Here is a 27,231-nt window from a genome sequence, read left to right as displayed (position 1 = left end):
AGGTTCAGGGCTTGAACCACAGTCGGCCATGGTAGAGTCCATCGTCCTTAACCACCATGCCACCTGCTGGCCCCTTCTCTCTGTATCCTTATAGAAAATTTAAAAAATAATAATAATAAATAAAATTAAATAAACAATTCTTTAAAAAAAAAAAAAGTAGAAGAAACTGCTGTTGTAACCTGTTAAATGATAAAGGCCTGAACTTAAGCAAGCAGAGTAAAAAGGGTAAAAGGTTTTGGATTCAAGAGCTATTTAAGTGGTGAAAACAATAGGCCTTGGGCATTGAGGAAAGTCTAGACACACACATTTCTCTTTTGGTCAGCTGGTTAGATGGTGGTGCTGGATATTCACCAAGATGGGAACTGTAGGAAAAGAGGCAGGGATGTGGGAGGAGAGTTTGGAAACAAGTTCAGTATTAAATGGTTTTATTTGAGGTGTCTGAGGAATATAATCTGGAGAAGCCCACAGGCAGTGGATAGTCTAGAGAACACTCTAGGACAGAGACTGAGTTTGAGCTGCTGTAAGATACCATAGACTGAGTGACATAAGCCACAGAACTTTATTCCTCAGTTTTGGAGGCTGGAAAGTCCAAGATAGGGCGCCAGCATGACTGGGTTCTGGTGAGGGCCCTCCTCCTTGTTCGCAGACAGCTTGTCTTCTCTCTCTGTACACTTCACAGGGTGGAGACAGAGAAAGAAAGAAAGCTTTCCCCGTCTCTGCTTCTAAGGGCACAAATCTGACCAGGACCCCATCTTTTGATCTAATTAACCCTCATATGCCCGATCTGGAAAGGCCATCACATTGGAGTTTCAGTGTGTGAATTTGGGGAGGTCCCAGTCGGTCGGTTCATAGCAGAGACACAGATCGGAAGCCATTAACATGTGGTAGCTACAACCATGACAGTGGATGAGAGCATGGGGGAGAGGGAAAAAGGAGTAAAAGGGGAAACTTTAGGAAAAGAGCTTTTATGGCTATGGCGAAGGGTTTGTCTTTGATAGAGAAACACAAGGAAACTATCAGTTTTCTGAGTAAAGAGAATCCTTTGAACTCATCTGTACATTTTATTCACGTTGTCTTCTTTTTTTAATATGGAACACTTCATGAATTTCGTGTTATCGTCAAGCAGGGGCATGCCTGTATCTGCTCTGTATCTTCCCAGTTTTAGTATATGTACTTCCAAAGCAAGCACACTGTCTTTGTCTTCTACATATTCAATAAATTTTGGCTATCTACTACCTATCAGAAACTAGGGACATAAAGATGAGAAAGACACAGGCTCTACTTATTATTTAGCGGGTGAGGTGGATACAGAAATCACCACAGTGGGGCCAGCAGGTGGTGTGGTGGTTAAGGCACTAGAATTCCCACATGGCTGACCACAATTCAAGTCCCAGACCTGGTGGCTTTCTCTCTCTCTCTCTCTCTCTCTCTCTGGCAAAACTCATGTGAAAAAAAATAATAATAAATAAGTAAATAAATCTTTAAAAAAAAAAAAGAAATTACCACAGTATAACATATTAAATGCTAAAACAAAGGTAAGCATGAATTGCTATGAAAGAACACAGAAGAGAGGTGGAAATGTTTTTTTCAGGACAAAGGTTTTAGGGGTTCAGAAATACTCGAATGCTTGTGTATTTCTCTGCACTGGGCACTTGGAGCATTTTTCACATTCTTTTTTCCCCCAAGGTCTTTGCCATACTGCATGCTGGGCAAGACTGAGAAAGGAAAAATGAGAAAAAATGAGAAATCCCTTGCTCATATCCCCCTGGGGGGATGGCCACACAGCAATCCCTTCTCCTCCATTATCCTCTCGGGATTTTGGGCACACATGCACATGTGCCCAACGTGACTTTCAAGCTGTCGGGTCCAGGACTCAAACCACTGCCAGCAGTGTGGGAGTCCAACGGCTTAACCACCTGCCGGCCTCATATTTTTCACATTCTTTTTTTTTTTTTTTTTTTTTTTTTTTTTTTTTTTTTGGTGGTGTGGCCTTTCACGCCTACAGTTTTTTGATATAGGGTGCATGCACTTGCCAGAGAGACAGAAAGCAAGAAATCCCCTTCTCCTCCATTCTCCTCTCTGGATCTTGGACACACACACACACATGCATGTGAGTGTAAGCCACTGGGTCTGGGACTTGAACCGTGGTCGACTACATGGGAGTCCAGCGACATAGCTATTATGCCAACTGCTGGTCCCCATTTTTCACATTCTTAAAGGGCATTGTTTTGGGCAGTGTAGAGCAGCAGATTTTAAGTGGTGTGATGAGGTTTTGTTTCTTAGGAAGCTAATTCTGACAGCATTACAAAGTATGTAATGAAGTAGGAAGAGGCTGGAGAAATAAATACCATTTCAGGAACTGTTAGAATAATCTCAACAGACACAGTGACACCACAAATGGAAAAAAGAGGCAAGACATAAGAGGTTTCTGAGTTATTTTTAATTAAAATTAACATTTTTTGAATATTTTCTATATGACAGGCACCAGTTTGATGTTCTGCATGTATTAATTTAGATAATTTTTTCATTCTCCCTATGAGGTGGGTAATATTATTAATTCCCCTTCAAAGTGAAGAAGCTGAGGCATGAAGCAGCGAGAGGGTATAACCAAGGACGTGAAGTTGGTCAGAGGCAGCGCCAGGACTGGAGCCCAGCTCTGCCTCCAGGGCCTGTGCTCTGTGCTCTTTCACTGTTCTGTGCTGCCTTGGGTAGTTGGCGGAGCACTCCTCTTACAGGCCCCTGAGACAGTGTGACTATGCACATGTAACTGAAACAGGGCCCTGAGAAGGAAGAGTAACTGGGTATGGTAGAAGTTTCCTTTTGTCCCAGGCAAATATGTGGACCCTGGGACCTCTGTTTGTGCTGTTCCTGGACAAGTAGAAATATGCATCTAGAGCTCCAGAGAAGGACTTAGCTTGACATTGACATTGGAGAATTATCAGTGTTTAAAATTTTTTCTTTATTCATGATAGAGCACATGCATGTGGAACTGAGAGAGATTGGGAGGGGGGGCGGGGAAGAAAGAAAGAGTGAGAGATTCCCTAAGGAGAAAACCTTTTTAGTTCATTTGCATGCCTAATGTAGAATAGGGAGTTTGGACTTCCAGTTCTGAACAAAATGAAGTAAGTGCATGTCTCCCTGTTTGTCTCGCTAAATTTAGCTAGAAACCCTGGACATTAAATTTAGAACTCTAAAACAAACATAAGATTCTGAAAGCTGGAGAGAAGATGGACCAGCGACCTCAGGACTCAGCAAGCGACGTGGCAATAAGCCCCCTTGGTTTCTTCTTGTGTCCAATACATCCCAGACTAAATGCTAGAGAAGCCCACAGCCCAGGAACAGCTGTGAAGTACAGTCTGCTGTCGCTGCCAGTCCAGGAAAGGGATAGCATAGCTAAACAGAAATCTTTTTGACAGTAAACATCCTTTCTTCAGAAAACCACCAGGGGGGAAATAGATACATCTCCAAAGCCCAACAACAAAGGTCTAGTGAAAAACATAGACACTCTTGCCTGACAGTAAAGGGGAGCCCCCTCACCACCCACCCCTGCTGGGATAATGTCAGCAGGGGTCAAAGAGGAGCCTGGACTCTGCCCCTCCACTCAGGCATAAGGAGGTGCCCCTTCCCCTCTCTGTCTGTCAGTGGAGACTTAAGTGAAGAACATAGGTTACAAGGGTCCTCTTGTCCTCCCCACTAGGGTGCTATCAATGGAAGTCAGGTAGGGAACCTGGCCATTTCTAGGGGAGGCCTGCTAAAATAGAACATTTAAATAATAGCCATAGTCTGATAACACAATACTCAAAATGACCAAGATACAATAAAAATATCATTCATCATGCCTAAGATAAGAAGATGCTAGTATATATGGACTCAATTTATTGACAAATACAGGATAAGGAAAATAAGCCTAAAATGACAAGTGAATAATCATTTTCCATTGGGACCAGCAGTTAGCATGACGGCTATGTCACTGGATTCCCATGTAGTCAACCGCAGTTTGAGTCTTAGACCTGGTGGCTTAAACTCACATCGGGTGCATGTGCGTGCATACCCAGGATACTGAGAGGAGAATGGAGGAGAAGGAATTGTTCATGGCCATCCCCCCGGGGGGTGATTTCTTGCTTGCTCTCTCTCTGTCTTTCTGGTGAGGGCACGCGCCCTATGGCAAACACCTCTCAAAAAAAGAAAGGAAAAAATAATAACAATAATCATTTTGCATTGAAGAGTCATTAATTTGTAAGGCTAAAAAAATCCAATTAAAAGACCAATAAGGAAAGCAACTTTATTAAGTTGGTATTTTAAGAGAAAAAAAAAAGTTAAAATAGATCATATAAACCTTGATTCAATTATAAAACAATTAGCTCTATAAAATAATAACTTGCCTATCAAAGACCAGATTATTTAAGTTTTACCTAAATGAACGGTTATGTGCAGTTAGAATCACTTGGAGAGCATTTCTAAACTGTAAACGTCAAGTCCCATTCCAGGCCACGTAAATCAGAGTATCCTCGATGAGTCTTACATCCAGCCTTGCTTGAGAGCCATTGACCCAAATAAGCCATAATCAGAATATACGTGGGAGGAGTTTTACATCTTCTGGATAATCAGAATAGATGTGACAGAGTTTGTGCACTCAAGTTCATGTGCTCCTTCTAAAAGAGCCTCCTTGGGCCAACCCGGTAAGGCAGGTCAGTCCCACATGGCCGACTATGCAGACTGAGTCTCAGGCGCAACAGTTTGAAAACCATACCAGGCACATACTCATGCATACCCAAAATCCTAAAAGGAGAAATAGAGGATAAAGGATTGTGATGTGACTGTCTCCTACGGAAGATACTCTCGCTCTCTTGCCCTCTCTCTCTCGCTCTCTCTCTCTCTCTCTCTCTCTCTCTCTCGTGAATGCATGTGCCCTCTGGCAATTTTAAAAAAAGGGGGGCGGGATTAAAGGAGTACTCTCTTGGGCTATTTGTCTTGCTTCATGTAGCCTCGTAATGAATTTAATTCTCTGGTTCCCAAGCCCACAACAATAAATCTGGAGCAGTAATTAAAAGGGAGTCAGTCTCTTATAGGCAGGCGTATTAATGGTGCCAATATATGAAAACTCAAAGAATGGAGACTCAGAAGAGATTTAGTTCCATTCCACTAGATGACTTGGTATTAAAAACTTGTTGAAGTGATGTCTTGAGCTATTTCCTCAGAGCAGTCTTTTTGGGATTAAAATTCAATTTTTTATGAAACTACAAAATAAATCAAATAACTCAGACTACAGGATATTCTAGGAGACTTCCAATAGCCCTGTCTGAGATTTTTAGCAAAAATAAAGCAATTACCTATTTGACATGAACTAGTAGGTTCTAACCACCTTTCTAGTAAAAGATTTGACAAATTTAGTCTAAATATGAAAAGGCCAGATTTGCTTGCTACAAACAAAAGACTTGCAACTAAAGGAAAAGATGATTCAAGCATTTGAATTATTAGAAGAAGCTTTAACAGGCCCAGCTTCCTGTGTGCCACTCTCTAGAGGAATTTGCATTTAATTTTGTAAAATACAAAGTTCATTTGCAATGAGGACATTATCTGGGTTGTAAATTTTCTTCTTCATGGCACTCTTGATTTCTGTCAGGATGTGGAATATTTGGAAGAAAATGAAGTCAGATGTGGAGATGTTATTTATTCAATGCAGTGAATTGGCGTTGGAAATTTATTGAAGGGTTCTACTGAGTGGCTTTCATCAAGCTGTTAAAATCACAAGTTGAAAGCTCTTCTCAATCAATGATATAAAATAAGCCCTTTAATCAGTTGATTACATTTATTTTCATTGACCTGAATAATATTGATCCATAGTACTAGGCTCATAATAGGCACTTATGTATAATGTCAATTATACTGGTTTCAAGACAAGACTCCAGGCCCATATTTTGTATAATGGGTTTTGTTTCACCATTAAAATGCCATGTGGTTCCCATGTAATTTTTGGAGCATGTGGTCTAGGGATATACCATCATATAGACATCAATCGTCCTGAAGATGCATCTGTTTTAAAACATACTAACTAATGTTCATCATAATAACTCTGAATCCCTACTAAAATAAAACAATAATTTTATTCTGCTTAATAAAGATAGAAAACATTTCTAAAATATAGTGTTTTTTAAGGTCATTTCTCCCTGAGACAGAGAGACATTACCTCCAATGAGGTCTTGACACCATGATTCACCCCCAGTTTCAGCCAGTCCTGGATCATGGGCATGTAAGAATCTCATCAACTAATTCAGTTCAGGGGTAGTTTCCCAGGTAGAGCTCACTCAGCCTGAAGACCTGTGTACTAAAGGAACAAGTTACCTGCCCCACATACCCAGCATAGAATGGTGACACAGGAATAGGATAACAGCAGTAGACACTCCTGTTCAAAGAGGAGGGAGATGGGAGGCACCTAACAGTCCATGGTCATCTGGCCTTTTAGTCTTATTTCTGCTCACAAAAGACTAGAGATCCAGAGGCCTTTTTGCATTTTAAAATGTCTGTTTCTTTCAGTCCAGTCTGAAATTTTCAGTCCAATCCTTAGAAATCTTGATGGATTCACTGTGCATCGATTTATAATGGACTCCCTTAGACAAAACCACACCCACAAATCTCTGCAAAACAAGCCAAACCATACCTTGCACTCCTTGTGAGCTACTGTGGGACAAAACTCTTTAAGACTCTTAGGAGCTCATTGTCTAATAGAAAGAGTTTATAAGACATGCCCTGAAGACCTTTAGAGAACCTTCAGTCTGCTGAAAGATTCCATGAAGCAGTGTCTTAGATCTTTCTAGTGTCTTAACAAAGGATTTTACAATCTCACTCTGGATTTGATCCATTGCCCTGAAACCATTTCTTAATTTGAAAATCATTTGCCATCTGGGGAAGCTAGGAATTAGAAGCAGTTTTGTTTTAAGCCCAGCAATTGTGGGCTTCTTTGTATGTTCTCAATTTTGCATCAAAGCCGAACAGTTCTTCATTAAGATCACGTCTCTTTGATCATATTTTTTCATAGACGGCAACAAGCCAAACAGCACTTTCAGTATTCTGTCTAGAAATCTCTGTATCTAGAACATCACCATTTTTAGGTACATTTTCTATCCTCTACCGTCCAATAGCTCCTTCCCTCCTACTTGAAATAATGTTTCCTAACTTTTCTTCATGATCCTCCTGGCAGACTCCTCACAGTTCTTGGACTTTACCCACTTCCCAAGGATTCTGTGTTAGAATCCTATGCCAGTAGGACCCTATTCCTCATTCAAATTTTTTTAAAGAATTATTTTATTTAAATTTATTTATTTATCTTAATTTGACCATAAGGGGACAGAATGAGTGAAAGAGAGAAAAAAAGAGAGAGAAAGCAAGCTGCCAGGTCTGGGACCGAACCGTAGTCAGCCATGTGAGAGTCCAGCGCTCTTAACCACACCATCACCTGCGGCCCCCATCATTCCAAATTTTTATTCCAGATGTTAATACTGTGTAAAACAAACTGTCACTAAGACTGGACAGTGGTGCAGCAGTAGAACACGACACCTCATGAGAAGGTCGCCAGTTTACATCCAGAAACCTCTTTGAAAACACCATGGATGTGTGTATCCATGACCCAGGCTGGCTGGGGTTGGATCAGAGCCACGGAACCCTGTCAGGGGACTGTCTCTATCTTTCTCACACTCACAGAATAAGTAAACTTAAAAGCAGTGCAGTAAAATAATCACAATTTTATTATGTTCACAAATTCTGTGGGTCAAGAATTTGGGGCCAGTTCACTTCTGCTCCATGATGCCTAGGACCTCTGGTTAGGAAGACTCAAAGGCTGGGGACTGCTCAACAGTGGAGGGACAGAACCACTGAGAGCCTCACTCACATGTCCGACAGCGGGGCTGAAAGGGCTTGGACTAGGACTCGTGCCTGCAGTGTCTACACCTGTCCTGTCTGAGAGGCTGGGCTTCCTGACAGCATGGTGACCTCAGGACAGTCTGCTTACAGGGTGGCTCAGGACTCAAGCACTTTGTTGTTTTCAAGTGACAGTTGCTTGTGAAAGGAGGAACTTTCTGTTTTCTCCAACTTTAGCTTATTTCCATGATGAATTGGCTGCTGTCTAATTAGTTGAGACAAGGGCTAAAGGACAGGAGGAGCTGGAGGCAGGCCGTGAGAGATAAAGAAGGAGAGGGAGGCTGGGGAAGACAGATGAAGAGAGAACAGAGATTCGCAGTGAGAAGTAAGTCACCAGGCATCCTGCAAAAAGCCAGAGCAACTGTCTTCCAAGTTTCTGAATGGAAAACAGAATGAACAGAATGTTCTCTGTCAAGGAGCAGCCAAATCCATTTGTTAATTGAGATCAAAAGAGCATAAATATTATAACATAGCAGTGAAACCAAAGCACGGGAGTAGAGAACAGTAAATCCAGAAAGCCAGTGAACATAGCTCAATGCAAGCAGATTGCTCCAGAAATTAATGACCACTACCGTTTCACAAAGGCACTTTGTGAGACAGGCATATCTTTGATCAGAGGGAAAAACCCAAATTAATGAAGTCCCCTAGAGGTGAATGTAGAGAGCAATAACCAAAGAAGAGGAATCCTCCTACTCAGGAAGGCAGTAGCTGCCTACTAGGAGTAAGTCTGGAACAAAGATGCCCCAGAGTGACAGCAAGACATGAAGATGATGAAAAAGTCAAAAATCCCCCCCCCATTTAGTCCTTGCTAGTTTTAAAGAAATCAATCATCATTTTCCAAGATTAATTTTTTAAAAGGTAACAAGAGCTCGTGGCCTAATACATTATTATAGTCTTATGTCATAAAATGTCAGCCTTTTTCTGTAAGTCACACATTCTCCAGAAACCTGCAGCTTCTTGAAACTAATGTTGGGGATTCTAGTTTCATAGCTAGCACCTTCAGGCCCCACAATTTCCACAGACAAAAATGTATGCATGGACACACAAAGGCAGAAACATAAAGATGAGGACAGGGAAATAAAGATTATAAAGCAAAAAATACAGGAAGCGACGTGACTGACTTAGTTACAGTGGACTTCAGTAGGACGTAGGTCTCACTCCCTGACGTCTGTGACAGTGTATCTAAAGACACAGGATCGCAGCTGTGGATATCTACTTGATATTGGCTCTTGTCATACAAAATAAGACTGGCGTTGAGCCAACCACTGTGGGTTTACAGCCTGCACATAATTTTTTTTTTTTTAATTGCCAGAGGACATGTGTACTTACCAGAGTATGGGAGGAGAATGCATCCTCCTCAGTGGGGCACAATCACGCCACAATCCCGTCTCCATTTCTCCATCATGTCAGGCTTAGGGACATACACACACATATACCCAATGTGTTTTTCAAGCCACCAGGACCAGAACTTGAACTATGGTTGCCATGTGGGATCCAGCTCCCTTAACTGCTAGGCTACAGGGCAGCTATAGGACTGGTCCCCTCGAGTAACTTCTTTTTAAGAGTTCTTTATTTAATTTATTTATTATGATTATTACTTTAATTTGGTATAGTCACTAGAGAGAGAGTGAGAAAGCAAGCCGCCAGGTCTGGGACTCAAACTGCAGTAAGCCATGTGGGAGTCCAGTACCTTAACCATCATGGAATCTCAATATAATTTTTAAAAATTCTTGAAAACTCCAACCTGGCCCTGTAGCACAATGGTAATACACTGCTCTAAAGAAGCTGGATTCCACACTGTGGCTTTGGTTCCAGTTCCCAGTTTGGTCTGCTTGAAACCCTCCAGATGCTTGTACAAGTGCCCAAGATCTGACAATCTAGAGGACTTGGGGGTGGGGGGGAGTCACAGTATGACCAGACCCTGGGGAAGGTACTCCTCTCTCTCCCTCTTTCTCTCACATGTGCGTATACATGCTCTATCAGAAATAAGGGGAAATTTTTTTTAATTATTAAAAACTCAAAAATTGGGACCAGCAGTTAGCGTAATGGCTATGTCACTGGACTCCCACGTAGTCAACCGCGGTTCAAGTCCCGGACCCGGCGGCTTAAACTCACGCCGGGCGTGTGTGCGTGCATGCCCAAGATCCCGAGAGGAGAATGGAGGAGAAGGGATTGCAGCGTGGCCATCCCCCCTGGGGGGTGATTTCTCGCTTTCTGTCTCTCTGTCTCTCTTTGTCTGGCGAGCGCACACACCCTATAGCAAAAACCTCTCCAAAAAAAGAAAAAAAAAACTCAAAAATTGGGAACTTGATTGCCTGTCCATTAAGAAAATCAAATGAAGTTAAATCCTATCATAGGGAATCTTACCATAAGAAGAATATATGGGCAACCAAAACATTTTAAATACAAACTACCTATTTCAAGCAATTTTGAATAAAACCTATATTCTTTTTTAAATTTTTATTATTATTCATACATTAAGTCACTATACATCATTTAGATTGCGAAGAGACTTTACCCAGCATGATGTACACCTCAGTCCAGCCCAGCTGAGACCACCACACACATCCTCGTCAACAAGCCTTCTCTGTGTCCCACAAGTGTCTTACCTCTCCATTTTCCCCCATGTTCTTTTATGATAAGAATTTAAATAGTCCAAAAGGCACTATTATAGTGTTTGACTGCTATGTCACCTTCAAAGATTAACTGTTTCTGTAAAATTCTCATAGTCCTAATTGAAGCACACTCATGCAAGCAGAAAAAGGATGTGAAGATAATTCTGTATTTTGTGAGTTTATTCTTACTACATTGGATCCCTGAGTTACTAGGTCTAAATAGTGATATAATTGTTTTAGCTCTCAAGAGTTTTGTTCTGTTTTAGTTTTTAAAAAATTAACTTTATTTATTTATTTACATAACATTTATTTATTTGTTTGACCAGAGAAGACAGAGAGAAAGTGAGAAAGCAAGCCGCCAGGTCCAAGACTTGAACCATGGTCAGCCATGTGAGAGTCCAGCACCCTTTACCACCAGCCACCTGCCAGCCCTGCTGTCAAGAGCTTTTAAGCCAATTTGCCTTGTAAATATGGAACTAAGACTTTAAGGGACCAGCAGTTAGCATAATGGCTATGTCGCTGGACTCCCATGTAATCGACCGTGGTTCGTGTCCCGGACCTGGTGGCTTAAAACTCACGCCGGGCCCATGTGCGTGTGTGCCCAAGATCCCAAGAGAAGAATGGAGGAAAAGGGATTATGGTGTGGCCATCCCCCCTGAAGGGTGATTTCTTGCTTTCTGTCTCTCTGTCTCTCTCTCTCTCTGGCAAGTGCACACACCCTATAGCAAAAATCTCTCCAAAAATAGAAGAACTAAAACTTTAAAAAAGAACCAAAGGGAACACTCTGGTATGATGGAAATATTCTATATCTTGATTTGAGTGTCAAAAATTTCCCACCTATACACTTAAAAATCTGTGAGTTTTTTAAAATTTTAATTATATCTCATTTGTACACTAAAAATATGTTCATTTTATTGTATGCAAATCATATCTCAATTTTTAAAAGTCTTACTTGATTGATGAGTCAACTTATATAGAGTTTTTGGTGAAAAGTAGGCGTTGTATAGAGTTTTAGGTGGGGAATTTCCAGTTAATTCTCTTTTTTTATGTGCTATTTATAAAAAAAAAATAATAAAGTCTAGATGGTATCTGTTAACATCTATCATTTTAAAATTTCATTAAAAGATATAAGCTAACATCTCTATGATCAGCTAATGGTATTTGGTTTTAGTCCTCTAATACTTTTTATAGAGAATTTTTCATAAGTTTATTTATTTCTTCTGTGATAGAGCGAGAGACAGACAGAAAGAGGTGCCCCCAACGGAATATTGATGCCATGATCTATCCCCAGTATTAGCCAGTCCTGACTGTGGGCATGCATGTGCTCTGAGTGGTCCCAGGCTGCAGATCCAGGACTTTCCCCATGTGGATCCAGTTGGTCTAGCACTGTACCACAATCTGGCCCTAGTTCTATAATACTTTTACACAATGGAGGAAGTTCTTTCTCCCCTTTGTTCGCAGTACTCTGCTGCTAACAATTACAGGGTAGTTAGAAAAAAATTAAAACCAATAAAGCGATGGAATCATGAAAAATGCCTTTAAGTATTTACCAGCTTACTATGGGGAGAAGTACTGTTTTATACACTGTGAGGTTTTAAAAAATAAAAACAACATAAACACTTGCCTTGAAAAAGTGAAAGCCACGAAGCCTAAACTCAAGGAGCTCATTCTAATTGGACAGTCATACAAACAGCATATAAAAATGACCCGTTAATAGTTGAGTTATATCGATACATTTCTTTTCTTTAGAGAGAGAGATTTTTGCTATAGGGCATGTGCACTCAGTGGAAAGACAGAGAGAGAGAAAGTGACAAATCACCCCCCGTGGGGATGAATGCATTTCTTTCTCTTTTTTTTGTTTTGTTTTTGTTTTTGTTTTTGTTTTTTTGTTTAACTACACTTCATGTATTCCTTTTATGTGAGAGAGAAAGAGAGAGAGAGAAAAATACCCATAGCAGGGCCCCCATGCTGCAAGCCTGCCCCACTCCCAGTCAGCCCAGATCATGGACACTAATGTGTGCACCCAACATATAGAAGAAGGTCTTAGAACACAAACCCTAGGACCACCCATGCAGGTCCTATTGCAGTACCACCATGACTCCATCTGGCCTGTTGACGCATTTCTTATTAGTGAACCATCTTTTCATTTTGTACAATATCCTGCTGGATTTGGCTTAATTATTTTGGGTTTTTACATCTGTACTTCTTAGTGAAATTGTTCTCTAATACTGTGTATGCATACATGCATGCAAGAGAGAATACACAAACATCTATACTTTATCAGGGTTCACTATCAGGATTAAATAACATGAGTCAGGGTAGTTTATATATTTTTCTGTATTCTAGAGAACTTTAAATAGAATAGGAATTATCTAATTACCTGGGTCTTGAAAATTTGTCCATAACATCTGTGCCTGGTAAAATTTAGGAAAGTGTTTTTCTGACAACATTAAAAAAATATATATTTCATGGGAACAGCAGTTGGCATAATGGCTATGTTGCTGGACCCCCATGTAGTAAACTGCAGTTCAAGTCCTGGACCCAGTGGCTTAAACTCACGCCAGGAGCATGTGCGTACATGCTCAAGATCCCAAGAGGAGAATGAAGAAGAAGGGATTGCAGCATGGCCATCCCCCTTTGCTTTCTGTCTCTCTGTCTCTGTCTTTCTGGTAAGTGCACAAGCCCTATAGCAAAAACCTCCCAAGGGAAAAAGAAATTCCCTAGTTATCAACCAATGCTGATTATTTTATTTTTCTTTGAGACTATTTTAGTACTATGTTTTTTCCTACAAAATAATGCATTTCAAACACTCTCATTTATTAATACAAAATTTAAAATGTTTTTCTAATTTGTAAAGTCAACTTTTTCTTAAATCTCTTTCTTACTCCTCCCACTAGATGTTTGTGATTTTGCCTTATTTTTTTTCCTTGATGAGACCCTGGCAAGGATTGTTGCATTTTTTGGTCTTTTCAAAAAAATTAACTTTTAGATTTTTCATAATTGTTTTTTTCCTCATTCAACTTCTGTTTATATCTTGATTTTTATTTTGCTTATATTTCTTTTCAGTTTCATATTTAATTTAGTTCTTTTTTAATGGTAAAAGTATTGCAGACAATATATTTTCTTCCAAATATCACTTTGGCTGCATCCCAAGATTTTGATCTATCTTTCTAATCATTTTTGTTATTATCAGTTATTGTATCTGTAATCTCCTTAATCTAGGTCTTCCTTAAAGAAGTGGTTTAGTTTTGACTTTTTAATTCTTAGTGATAAATCTGCTTTGTTGTGAACCTCTGTTAGAATTGTCTAGTTTTATTCCCCTATGGCTGTAGGTTGTAGAACACGAGTAATGCATTTTCTACTTTTTTTTTTTTTTTTTTAGTTTTTGCAATAGAGCATGTGCACTTGTTGGAGAGAGACAGAGACAGAGAGTGACAGAGAAGAAAATCTAACCCCCACCCCCAGAGGGGGTGGCCATGCCACCATCCCTTCTCCTCCATTCTCCTCTTGGAATTTTAGGCACACAAGGATATGCACTCAGCATGATCTGCCATCAGGCAGGTCTGGGACTTGAACCAAGTAGGAGAATCCAGTCTGTAGGCTCCAGACTCCTTAGTCTTCACACCACCTGCTGGGCCCTATTGCCTACTTTTCTTTTTCTTTTTTTGGATAGATTTTTTTACTATAGGGTGCATGTGCTCTCCAGAAAGACAGAGAGATAGAAAGTGAGAAATTACCCCCCTCCCAGGGGGGATGGCCACGTCGCAGTCCCTTCTCCTCCATTCTCCCCTCGGGATCTTGGGTACGCATGCACACGCACCTGGAATGAGTTTAAGCCACCGGGTCCGGGATTCGAACCACAGTTGACTACATGGGAGACCAGCAACATAGCCCTTATGCCATCTGCTGGTCACCCATTGCCTACTTTTTATAATTAGGAAAAGAATGTTCTTTTGTGGCCTAATATGTAATAAACGTACCTAAATATTTTGGAGACATCTTAAATATGTATTAAACTTCCCTGTAACCCTGGATGTCCATTGGTTATAAGGTCTTTCTCTGCTCCCATTTGCTTTTGTCTGAACTGCCGAAAACTGGGTCCCCCAGTACAGAAATGGTTCATTCCATTTCTTGTATTTCTCCATTTCTTCTTTTTTTTTTGGGGGGGGGGAGAGATTTTTCACTGTAGGGCGCGTGCACTTGCCAGACAGACAGAGAGAGACATAGAGACAGAAAGCGAGAAATCACCCCCCAGGGGGTATGGTCATGACGCAATCCCTTCTCCTCCATTCTCCTCTCGGGATCTTGGGCACACACGCACACGCGCCCAGCGTGAGTTTTAAGCCACCGGGTCCGGAACACGAACCGCGGTCGACTATGTGGGAGTCCAGCGACATAGCCATTACGCTAACTGCTGGTTCCCTCCATTTCTTCTTGTATGTCCCCATTTTTGCTTTATACATTTCAGTACAATGTTACTTGCATAAAGACTGGTGGGTTTTATTTATATTTTATTTTAAATTTTGCCAGAGGGCATGTGTGCAAGAGAGAGCGAGAAAGAGAGAGAAAGAGAGAGCGCTCTCTACCAGCTTCCTGCTTTTTTTCCTGGTGCCTCTTTGTCTATCCTGTTTTTTCATCTTTCCATGTTGTTCGGTGTAGATACATCTTTTATAAACAGTGTATAGTTAAACTTTGTTTTGTACATTATCTGAGTCTTCACTAACCAGTAAAGGACTTGCATTCCCTTACTTCGTATAGAAACTGACCAAACAAGGTATCCTCAATTCAGTCATTAATCAGATGCTTTTTATGCTTCCGTCCCTGTGCGAGTGCCTTCTTTTTTTCTATTAATGGTTGCTACATGGAAGTTTTACTTACTCTCTCTCTACTAGCAACTAGAAAGTTATACATCCTTTTTAATTTTAATAATAGTTACTATTAAATATTTAAACCGGTCTTTCTTAGTCAATACCAACAATAAAATTGATTTATTTACCTCCTCTTGTGAATGACAAAATTTATGTGTTTCCTTCTCTCTTTTGCACCTTCCTACATTTTCAGACAAAAGGAGCAACTTTTTAAAAAGAGAATGCAAACCTGACTGTTATTTTCCTGTGTAGATAATTCGTTTTAGTGTGCCTAGACACTTGAAGTTTCTTCCCTTCGTTCTAGAAATGTACAGCTTTTTTCTGGGTAGTGCTTCCATATCATTCTCTGTGAATCAGGTTTGGCCAGTGCCTATAGCATCTTTCTTTCTAGAGACTCAAATCCTTCCAACATTGAGAAACCTTCTTCTATTATGCTTTGATTTTCCACCTTATGTATTCTGTTTCTTACTGCTTCTATTGTGCTTTTAAATTCATCATGTTGGGTGGCGTGGTGGTTAAGGGTACTGGACTCCCGCATAGCTGACCACAGTTTGAGTCCTGGACCTGGCAGCTTACTTTCTCACTTCTCTCTCTTTCGTTCTCTCTGTCATCAAATAAATAATAAAGTTAAATAAAATAATTCTTTGGAAAAATAAATAAATTCATCATGTTCTATTTTAGAATGATTTCTTTTTCTAATATTGGTCTGTTCTGTGCTTGTTTCGTAAATGAGAGCACAGATAGAAGTTTTTCTTTTCTAGCATGCCCTGATCTCTTGCTCTTAGTCCGTCACAGAGGGCTCTGCTCAATACAGATTGGCCTCCTCCTCTGAAACACCTGATCTTTTCACTTGTCTGGTTATGCTTACTGTTCGATTCCTCTTGCTAAGACCCTAACAATGTAAGAAAATTGAGATGGGTTACAAGTAATGGTTCCTTTGGCCCTGCTCAACTCTTCAGGACCAAAGAAGGGAAAAGTGTAGATGTATCATAGCATAGAAATGCCATAGATGGTGAGAAATCGGGAAGTATCTAAGGAGTGGTAGGGAAATGAGAAGTTTTAATAAGGAGTTTTCCTTTTGTTCAGAGAAACTTATTTCTGTGTTCTGGCTGTCCAAGGAAACTGGCGTAGTAATCATTTCCCTAACCAAGCTATTTCCACCAAAAACTTTCCATTTGCACAGTACTATACAGTTTTTAAGTCATATTTTCTGTCATGAATTTTGCTGTCATAGCTTCATTTAGAGTGTAAACTCCTTGAAGACAGAGGGTTTTTTTTTTTTTTGCTAATTTATCTTTTGTACCCCAGAGTTGCTACTGTCAAGACTGTCTGAAAAGTCACGTTGCATTTTTGCATAGCAAAATACATCATGTCTTTTCCAGCATCCCAACATTTGATTCTTACCACAACCCCAAAAGGTAGACAAGGCATCTAGTGCTATCCTTATTTTGCAGAAAAGGAGACAGGTGCTACAAGACATGAAGTGATTTGCTCAGGATCACACGGAGGAATTGGGACAAACGCCCAGGTCATCCCGAAGGGCCACTGCTCTCCCCACTTCCTCTCCTTTCTCAGAACAGAAGGAGACGTTCTGGATGCCGTCTGTCCTGCCTTGGCACAGCAGGGATTCCATCTCATTACTCGTGTGGTAGACCAAGTGAAGTGTCGTTGTCCCTCTCTACATCCCTGGGTCTGGGCACACACATCAAGAATTCCTACCCACAGGAGCTAAGGCTTCCCAGACAAGGAAGAACAGGGAATGGGAGGATAAGCCTGGCCCTGGGAGGAGCTTACATGGCTGAGAAAAGTTGGAGGCTCCTTCCCTCCGACCCAGGCAGCCTCCAGGAGGAGACCCTCTGTTGTGATGGTGTCAGCATTCATCACTGAATTTGTCTCTTTGCCTTGAACCACTGCAGCTAATGCTCCTGGGATATGCTGGCAGAGTTACTGCTGTTAACAATTCTCATTCTGTTAGACATCAGTCAAGCGCAGCTGTGAAGTGCCGACATAAATCCAGTTTTGAATTTCACCTATAAAATAATCAAATGAGAATAAAGCATCATAAAATGGTTTTTTAATAAAGATATTTTAATTTAATCATGTAAAAATCATCTGGATGCAATACATCTAAGTGACGGAGAAATTGCTATATTCTATTACCAGTGCCCTGAGAAAGCCCATGTCTACATAGGTTGATGAATGATTTCCAGTTCCTTGACTATCTCCCATTCTGTTCATTAATTACGGCCTCTACCATTCTTTAAAAATCAACCTAAGTCTGGCGACAGCAGGTGGCATGCTAGTTAAGGTGCTAGACTCCCACATGGCCAACTGTGGTTTGAGTCCCAGACCGGGTGGCTCGCTTTCTCACTTCCCACCTCCATCTGTCTCTGGTGAGTGTGTGTGCCCTGTAGCAAAAATAATAATAACAATAAATAAAATTAAATAATTCTTTTTAAAAAATCAACCTAAATCACCTCCTATGAAAATGTGGTAATGGGACAGTTTATTTATATAGCTTGCATTCATTTATACATGATATTTGGAAAAGTCTAGTGTGATAGGACATGGGTCTAAGTGGCAGATCTAACTTTTAGTTCACAGGTCTGCAAATCACAGGTCTGACATTTTTAAGTCTCCCTCTCCTCATGTGTAAAATGTAGGCCTGGGAATTAAATGGCCTTCCAAATCTATAAACTGTTAAAATGTTCTTCATTTGTTTGATATTTGTCTCTTCCACTTGTCCAACTGGATTATGAACCCCCCAAAGTACAGGGACTGTATCTTCAGCATCTTCAGTGCATCCATCCCCACCTGCTGCCTGACACTGTGCTTGCCCCAGTGGCAACCTTGTCCATGCCAATTGCCTGCCCAACTGATAGCACCTGTGGCAACCAGGAGGTGGCACTTTGGCTTTTCAGCAATAGAAGAACAAACCACAGAATGAGAAATCGCTCTGGCTTTTGCTTTATTGACCAAAGTATTTAGAATATTTAATATCAAAACAACCAGGGAGCTATATTTTTAAATTTAGATGTAATAAATAAAATTAACTTTCACTGGTGGGGCATTGTTGGTATAGGTCTATGAGCATAGATTTGTGTAACTACTACCACAAGCAGGATACAAAGTAGTTCCATCACCCAAAAAAACTTCCCCATATCTGGCCCTGAACCCCCAACCCTGATAGCTACAGGTCTATTGACCATCTTTATAATTGTCTCATCTAGAGAATAATAAATAAATAGAATCATACAGTGTGCAACTTTTTAAATATAGAAAATGTGTGTGCACACATGAAAAAAAAGATGGGACCTGCAGGTGGCGTGATGGTTACGTTGCTGCATTCCCACATAATTGACCACAGTTCAAGTCCTGGACCTGGTGACTAAAAATTCCCACTGGGTGCATGTGCATGCATGCCCAAATCCCAAGAGGAGAATGGAGGAAAACGGATTGCAGGGTGGCCATACTCCGGGGCGGTGGCGGGAGGGTGGTGGTGGTGATTTCTCGTTTTCTGTCTCTCTGGCAAGCCCACATGCCCCATAGCAAAAAGAAAGAAAGAGAGAGAGAGAGAGAGAGAGAAGAAAGAAAGAAGGAAGGAGAGGAAGAAAGAAAGAAGGAGAGGAAGAAAGAAGGAGAAGAAGAAAGAGGTAGAGAGGACGCACCCTTGGTAGAGTCTCATCACACCACACTCACCTTTCCGCAGTCATCCAGCAGTTCAGGATCCTGTGCTTCCATATGTGTTTTTCAGGCCAGTCTGGGTATGTCTTTCAGACCAACCCAGGATTCAAATTGCAATTACCGTATGGCTCCCAGCACTGCAGGGCACTGGTATTACCCTGCACCATAGTAGCTGGGCCATATATAGCATGTAGCCTTTTGAGAGTGGTTGTTTTCACTCAAAATGCCTTTCAGGTTTATCCATGTTATTTCATATCAATCATTTGTATCATTGGTCCATTCCTTTTTATAGCTGAATAGCATTCCATTACAGAGGTGTAGCATAGTTTCTTTATCCATTCACCTGCTGACAGATACTCAGGTTGCTTCCCGTTTGGGGTGATCACACACAGAGCTGCTGTACACAGCCACATGTAAGTTTTTGCAAGAACAGAAGTTCTTATTTGCCTAGAATAAATACCTAAGTGAAGTTGTTAGATCATGTGGTGATTCTATGTTTAAATTTTTTCTTTTTCTTTTTCTTTTTTGTTTTTTTGGAGAGTTTTTGTATAGGGCGTGTGCACCTACCAGAAAGACAGAGAGGCAGAAAGCAAGAAATCACCCCCAGGGGGGATAGCCACGCCACAATCCCTTCTCCGTTCTCCTCTCAGGATCTTGGGTATGCATGCACACGCACCCAGCAGGAGTTTAAGCCACTGGGTCCAAGACTCGTACTGCAGTCAGCTACATGGGAGTCCAGCGACATAGCCATTATGCCAGCCTCCCCAGGGGTGATGGCCACACCACAATCCCTTCTCTTCCATTCTCCTCTTGGGATTTTGGGCATGTACGCACACACACCCGGTCTGAGTTTCAAGCCTTTGTGTCTGGTACTCCAACTATGGTCGACCACATGGGAGTCCAGTGACATAACCATTACACCATCTGCTTGTCCCTATATTTAGCTTTTTGAGTAACTCCCAAATTATTCTCGCTGTGGCTATACCGTTTTTTCATTTCCACCAATAATGTAAGAGAGTTCTAATTGTCCTGTGTCCTCCTCACCAGCATTTGGTATTATATCTTTGTTGTTATTCTGGGGTGGGTTTTTTTTAATTATTTTTTATTTATTTATGTATTTATTTATTTATTTTAGCCAATCTAATGGTTTCGTGGTGATATCTCATTGTAGTTTTTTCCGTAGGGTGTGCACCACCACGCCCAATATCTCACTGTGGCTTTAATTTGCATTTTTGTTGTAGCTGGTGATGTTGGGCATCCTTTCATGTGCATACTTGCCATCCATATACCTTCTCTGGAGAAGTGATTTTAAATCTTTGGCCCATTTTTTTTTGAGTTGCTTACTCTTAATACGTTCAAAGAATCCTTTTTATATTCTGGATATGAGTCTCCTTCACCAGACATATATTTGTAAATATTCTCCCCCAGTCTATGACTAATCTTTGAATTCTCTCACCAGTGTGTTTTCAGAGCAAAAGTGTTAGATCTGTTAAATTCAGTTTATCAACATGCTATAGGGCACATGTGCTTTGCCAAAGAGACACTAAGAGAAAAAGAGGGAAAATGAGAAAGCACTGAGTGGAGTAGCCACACTCCAGCTCCTTCTTCATTCTCCTCTTGGGATTTTGGGCACACACAGGCACATGTGCCAGAGTGTTTCTGAAGCCACTACTGGGTCCTGGACTCAAGCTCTGCAGTTGGCCTTGTGGGATCCAGCAGCCTTAACCACACCACCAGCTGGACCCTTTCTTGAAAGTTTTTAACCTACAAATTTAGTTTCTTCAACAGCTGAAGAACTGTTTCTTATTGGGTGAGTTTTGGTCTGTAGTGATCGTCCCTCTTCCATTTCTGAAATGTTGATAAAATCTCACTTTCTTTTGGGTTAGAGGTGTATCCATTTTATTTATCTCAGGAACAACCATCTCTTCATTTCAGTGATTTTTCTCTATATGGTTTTTCCGTTTCCAATTCATTCATTTCTGCTCTTTATTATTTCTTTCCATCTGCTTGTTCCATGAAATTTAATAAAGGTGAAAGTCATCAATATTACTGAAAAAAAATTATAAAATTTAAGTTGTATTGATTTAATTCTTCTATGAGTGCAACAGAAAGAGTGAGAGAAGAGACAGCATCCCCAACAGGATCTCACCACCATGACTCACCACAACCTGAGGCCAGCCTGGACCATGGGTACATAAGTGCCCAGCATATTCAAGGAGGTCACTGAACTTAAACCAGCAACCCCCCCATGTAGACTGCCTCACAGATCACCACGTTTTACCACCATGCTATCATCTGGCTGGGTAAAATGTATTTTTAATTTAATCTTTGGAGACCTGTGCTAATGATTTTCTATGCGTTGTCTCTTGTAGTTGACTGGTCTGAGTGTCTCCAATGGGAAGGACCAACTTGTAGTGTTCCATACAAAAGACAACAAAGACCTCATTGTTTGCCTCTTCAGTAAACAGCCAACCTACGAGAGTCGAATTGGAGAACTTGTTGGAGTCCTGGTGAATCATTTCAAGAGGTAAAATTCGATTTTTTATAACTAAGACAAGTTTAAATATATGATATCTTTCATTATAATTACCATTGAACTTGGTTTGTGCAACTATTAATGGATTGAATTATTTTCCTGAGTACATTAAAGAGAGAATGTAAATAATGACTATCTAAATATATATCTCTTTCACAAAATGTAAAATTAACACCCAGGCTTAGTTTCAAGGTTTCTCTACTTTACTGGCCTCTCACTGAACCAACAGTGAGAGATTTCCCTAATGGTAACCAGTTAGTGTGTCTGCTATGACTATAAGCAAATGAGAAGGCAGATTTTGGATCTCATGTAGATCCACAAAGACTAAAGGAATTCCTGAGAGAGCCAAAATCACGGAGTCATGTTGGAATACGGCATTTTCTGGGAACTCTGGGGCTTACCTAAATGATATCTGCAATGTGGTAACCAAGATGTAAAACAATAAATAAACAGAACAGATCCTGCAGGTGGTGGGGACCAGTAAATGGATACTTTTAAGCAGAGAAGTGATTTTGTCTGATTATTTATGGGAGTTGTTCTAGAAATGAGGTTTTCCTTCCCAGAAGAGTTCATGGGTGTGCGGAGTGGGTGTGCATCTCCAGAGTCAGATTCCTCTCAGTGTGGCTTACTCTGCCTCCCCCCACACACACACCCCATCACTCCTGATGGTGGGAGAAGACTGCTCTTCAAATTCAGTGATGGAGAAATGATACAAACATCTAGTTCCTTTCTTTTCCTAAAACACATTTCCTAAATCCCCAGAAGTAATTAAGGACTCCTTATTGGTCTTTTTTTTTTTTTTTTTTTTTTTTTTTTAAGTTTAGGTATGGCTTTTCTTTCTCTAAACAAAGACATGTTTAGAACCAGATGTCCACGTTTCTTTCTACCATGTTCATTCGTGCAGATCAATACAGAGTATATTTTAGAGATTGCACAGACTCATTTCTTTTACGTTATTAAATCTTGTATTATAGATCAAAAGGGATCTTTAAGCATTTTATGTAATTACTTTTAAATGTTATAACTAAAATAAACATCTGGCGGGGAAGAATAAAAATTAACTAAGGAAGGAACTACACATTTTTTAAAACAGGTTTTTGAAACTGTCTGCACTCTATGGTAGAGACTGAAAGACTGGCGAACATAAAGTATTAAAAGTTGTAATGGACACTGGAGACAAAGTGGAAAGAGTTTGAGAGGAAAAGAGTGTAGGAAATTTGGGGGGAAATAGAGAGGTAAGACACTTGTGGGACACAGATAAGACTTATTATCTGTTGACGAGGATGTGTATGGTGGTCTCAGCTGGGCTGGTCTGAGTTGTATATCATGCTGGGTAAAGTCTCTTCAGAATCTAAATGATGTATAATGATTTAATGTATGAATAATCATTTTAAAAATATTATTTTTTTAAATGACACAGTCCAAAATAAAAAAGAAAATTTTTCTTTCATCTGCCAAATAATTTTCAAACAAAGAAAAATAATATATAGTTCAGAAGGAAAGGGAAAGACAAGAGATGATATCACTGTAGTAAATATCTAGAACTCAAATAAGCAGACTTATTTTCCTGCTAATATTTAATCACAGCAAAGTATGGACAATTAGAAGACTTTTAATTTATTGTCTTTAATTTGGATACCTGTAGTAATGAATACAGACAGCAATTTTTGCCTGGTAAATTAGAGTATCTAGTTGCGATCTGGGTCCTTCTTTATTAATTTTTCTGTTAAATGCCCTCCTCAGTGGCTCATCAGTTTATGTGAATCTGGTCCTAGAATTCAATTGCTTTTATTTTCTGACACTTACATTCTTTTTTTAAAGAATTAATTATTATTATTATTATTCATTTTTAACTTTATTTTATTTATGTGTTTATTTTAATTTGACCAGAGAGGGACCGAATCGGCCATGTGGGAGTTCAGCACCCTCAACCACCACGCCACCTGCCGGCCTAATTATTATTATTAATTTTTAACTTTCCATAGTGCACATGCACTCACCAGAGAGAGCCAGAGAGAAAGAGAGAACGTAAGAAAGCAATCCACCAGGTCCAGAACTTGAACTATGGTCGGCCATGTAGGAATCCAGCACCTTACCCATCATACCACCTGCTGGCCCCACATTCTGAGATACATTTCTAGGCACATGCATCCTATCTTTAATATGTGTAAAGCATTTTAAATTTCTTTAAGACTTATAAATGTAAGAAAAAGAGTGATGTCAAGATGTTAGATTTTTTTTCAGTTTTTTCTTAATGTCCATATGTTATGAAAACAAGCAGTAAAATTTCTCTCTGCACCTAGAAAATTCAGCATTTTGAATTAAAGTTTTAGTCATCAGCTTAGTATTGGCTTCTTGGGGAAAGGTTAATTTGATTTTTTTCCCCCTAGCTTTTTTTCCTTCATTGTCAAATATGGTATCATTGGTGTGACTTTAAAATTCACATAGTGTTTTACAAGTGTAATAATGTGGAACCTAATCTTATTTTTCCCTGGGTTAATTATGGAAATCCAAAGGTGAGAGGGCTTTAACTCCAGAACAATTCTCTATCATCCAGATAATTTCCCTAAAGTATATTCTGAATAGTTCTGTAATCAGAGTTGAGAGGAAAGAGCTCAGAATTACAAAACAGGAGTCATTGTCTTTAGCAAAAATTATAAAGAGAGAAAATTAGAACTTAAAGTCCATGAGCAAAATTCCAGCCCAGTTTCAGAGAAGAGGGGGAATTAAAAACTTTGGGGGAAAAAAAAGTATCTTGTTTTATTGGACTAGCACCACACTATACCCAAAACAAATAAGGACAGCATGAGGAGCGAAAATTATAGTCCACTCCCACTTGAGTGTAGAAAGTTGTTTTTGAAAATCGAAATACAATGCCCACAAATTAAATCCAAGTGTGTTTTTAAAAATAATGTGTTGTGTGAGACCTGCAGGTGGTGTGGTGGTTAAGAAATTGGAGTCCACATGGCTGACTGCAGTTCAAGTCCCAGACCCTGGGGCTTGAAAACCTTGTGTGGTGATGTGGAGGATGATTTCTCATTTTCCCTTTCTCTTTCTCTCTCTGGCAAATGCATGCACCCTATAATACACTTTTTTTTTTTCATTTAAAAATAATTCATTGTGACAATGAGGCTGTACCCTAATGGTGATCCATTAGAAAATGCTGTTCAGTTCAGCAGTTGGTGTAGTGGTTAAGGCACTGGACTCTCACATGGCTAACCACAGTTCAAGTCCTGGACCTGACACATCTTGCTCTCGTTTTCGCTCTTGCTCTCTCTCTCTCTCTCTCTCTCTCTCTCTCTCTCTCTCTGTGTGTGTGTGTGTGTGTGTGTGTGTGTGTGTGTGTGTGTATGTATCTGATAAGTGTACATGCCCTGTAGCAAATTTAAAAATAATAATAAGTAAAACTAAATAAATCAGTATTTAATAAGAAAGAAAGAAAATACTGTTAATCAGACCAGCAGGTGGTGCGGTGGGTGGGGTGCTAGATTCTCACATGGCTGTCTGCAGGTCGAGTCCCAGACCTGGCAGCACCTGACATATGTGCATACGCCCTATGGCAAAAACCTAAAAAAAAATTTTAAAAAGAAAATGCTATTAATCTCTTTACCAGATTCAAGGAGCAAAGAATTTTGTCTTCCCAATAAAAAACAAAAATACTCTGATAAAATTCAGTACTCACTGCTGATAAATAAATGTACAAAACAAAAGAGTAAATACAGGAATAAGAACAAACAAGACGCAAATTTGCCACTGCCAACCAGAGTCAGTTGAGCAGAAATGATTACAAGGTTACCACCCAGAGGCCTGTGGCCTGAGGGAATCTCTGCCATGTCTCTCTCTGAAGAGGAAGGACATACACAAGCTGAGGAAAGAAGTGGCCTCAAGCAGGGGCCATGACAGTTTGGAGAGCGAACACTGCGAGGCCACAGCCTGCATGGAAACTATAGGGCATCCCTAGTATGATAACCTCATCTTTTTAAGGGCTTCCCATCAGCAAATAGCTGCTGGACACTCAAAGCAGAAAATAAACCAGAAACAGCAAGAGGATTATGCATAGGCAATATGAAAATAAGGAGCAAAGAAAATAAGCAAAGGCTAATGAAGAAGGAGGCTAAAAAATAAGAATGAACTTTAGACATTAAAAAAAAAAAAAAAAAAAGCCCAGGTTCAAATGGAGTGACAAGTACTAGACTTACCTTCCTGCCTTAAATGACAACATGGAGACAAAATACATGAAACAGGCATTTTCAAGAACCTGGAAGTCTGGCAATGAAGGACAGTGACCCCTGAGAGGTCACAAAGTGAGCTCTATGATTACTGAGGGAGCTGCCAGTCACATTACATAAAGGGGGAACCCAGGTGGAGCACGGAAGACTACCCGAGTTGACACTGGAAAGAGAGTCTAGGGAGACCTAGACAGCTAAAGATTACAGGACGAAGTACCAGGGAGGAGAGGGGTGCACGGGGTCTGTGTACTCAGCAGAGCACCGGTGCATGATGAGGGAGGGAGCAGTGCCCAGCTCTCACACAGCCAGGAGCAGCTTCTGTTCTCACAAGGTAGACTAGAGAACTTCGTATTCGCAGGGCACTTGGGTAGAGTCCTCAGAAAGGTTTTGTCTCAGTAGGGGGGATATTGGCCCCAGAATAAATGCCGCTGTAGTCTGCCTAATAAATCTTAAAAGCAGGACCTGAAAGGATCAAACTGCTTCCAAGTAATTTAACTATGTCTTAGAGTGAAGCTCATGAATATTTATAAGGCTACAAAAATATCCATACTCAACAAAGTAAAAATCACAATGCCTGACGTCCAATCAAAGATTACCAAGCATGCAAATAGGCAGGGAAATACAACCCATTATGAGAGGGGAACAATCATCCAGTAATTGAAGCCAACCCAGCACTAACAAAGATGTTAGAATTAGCAGACAAAAACACTAAAAGTTATTATAACAAAATATCAGATGTTTATAACTTAACTAGGGCTATGGAAAATACAAAAAGGACCCAAATTAAACTTCTAGATGAAAAATATAGTGATGTAGGACATATTTAGTGATTAAAAAGACAAAGTTAATTGCTTTTCATTCTATTAAATGAGTTTCTCCTAACCACCATCTTTTCTCTTGAGCTGAAGCTAGGCCTTTCTCAGCATTTCCTTTCATACGAATCCTGAAACTAAATCCTACTAAGTAGAAATTAGCCTCTCTCACCTCCTGCAGTCTTTACTCAGCCTGGACCCATCATTTCTGCCTCCCCAAGTACCCACCCACACATTGCATGTTTTCTAAAACATTTGAAGACAGCCTTTCATAGTTTAAATGGTTTTTGTCATCCCAATGGGTGACATTAAGAATATTTAATAAACTATATGGCACAAGCATAGGCCAATTAGAACAGATGCCATCCAGAAACACCTGTTACAGCCATGCCAGTGAGTCCAGGCTATATTCCACAGATCAAAATTCTACCAATGAGGGACCAGCAGTTAGCGTAATGGCTTCCCATGTAGTTGACCATGGTTCGAGTCCCAGACCCAGTGACTTAAACTCACGCTGGGCATGTATGCGTGCGTGCCCAAGATCCTGAGAGGAGAAAAGAGGAGAAGGGATTG

General features: G+C 40.2%; 1 protein-coding gene and 1 non-coding gene across 2 annotated transcripts in view; one reads left to right on the top strand and one right to left on the bottom strand.

The window, feature by feature from the left end:
• The window catches only part of MYO1D (myosin ID), a 328,050-nt gene extending 306,438 nt beyond the window's left edge, over positions 1-21,612 (top strand). The window contains exon 21 of the mRNA XM_014590111.2: positions 21,454-21,612. Coding sequence (XP_014445597.1) covers positions 21,454-21,612 — 159 coding nt within the window. The remainder of the gene's footprint in view (positions 1-21,453) is intronic.
• LOC114008868 (U6 spliceosomal RNA) lies at positions 1,083-1,189 on the bottom strand. The gene has a single exon (XR_003550364.1). It is a non-coding gene; the product is annotated as a U6 spliceosomal RNA (small nuclear RNA).
• Positions 21,613-27,231: the final 5,619 nt, after the last annotated feature.

This window comes from Tupaia chinensis, unplaced genomic scaffold (genome assembly GCF_000334495.1).
Source record: "Tupaia chinensis unplaced genomic scaffold, TupChi_1.0 Scaffold000407_1, whole genome shotgun sequence".
NCBI classification, from domain to species: domain Eukaryota; kingdom Metazoa; phylum Chordata; class Mammalia; order Scandentia; family Tupaiidae; genus Tupaia; species Tupaia belangeri.
The sequence above is the reverse complement of the archived record's forward strand: the minus strand, read 5'-3'. Positions and strand labels throughout refer to the sequence as shown.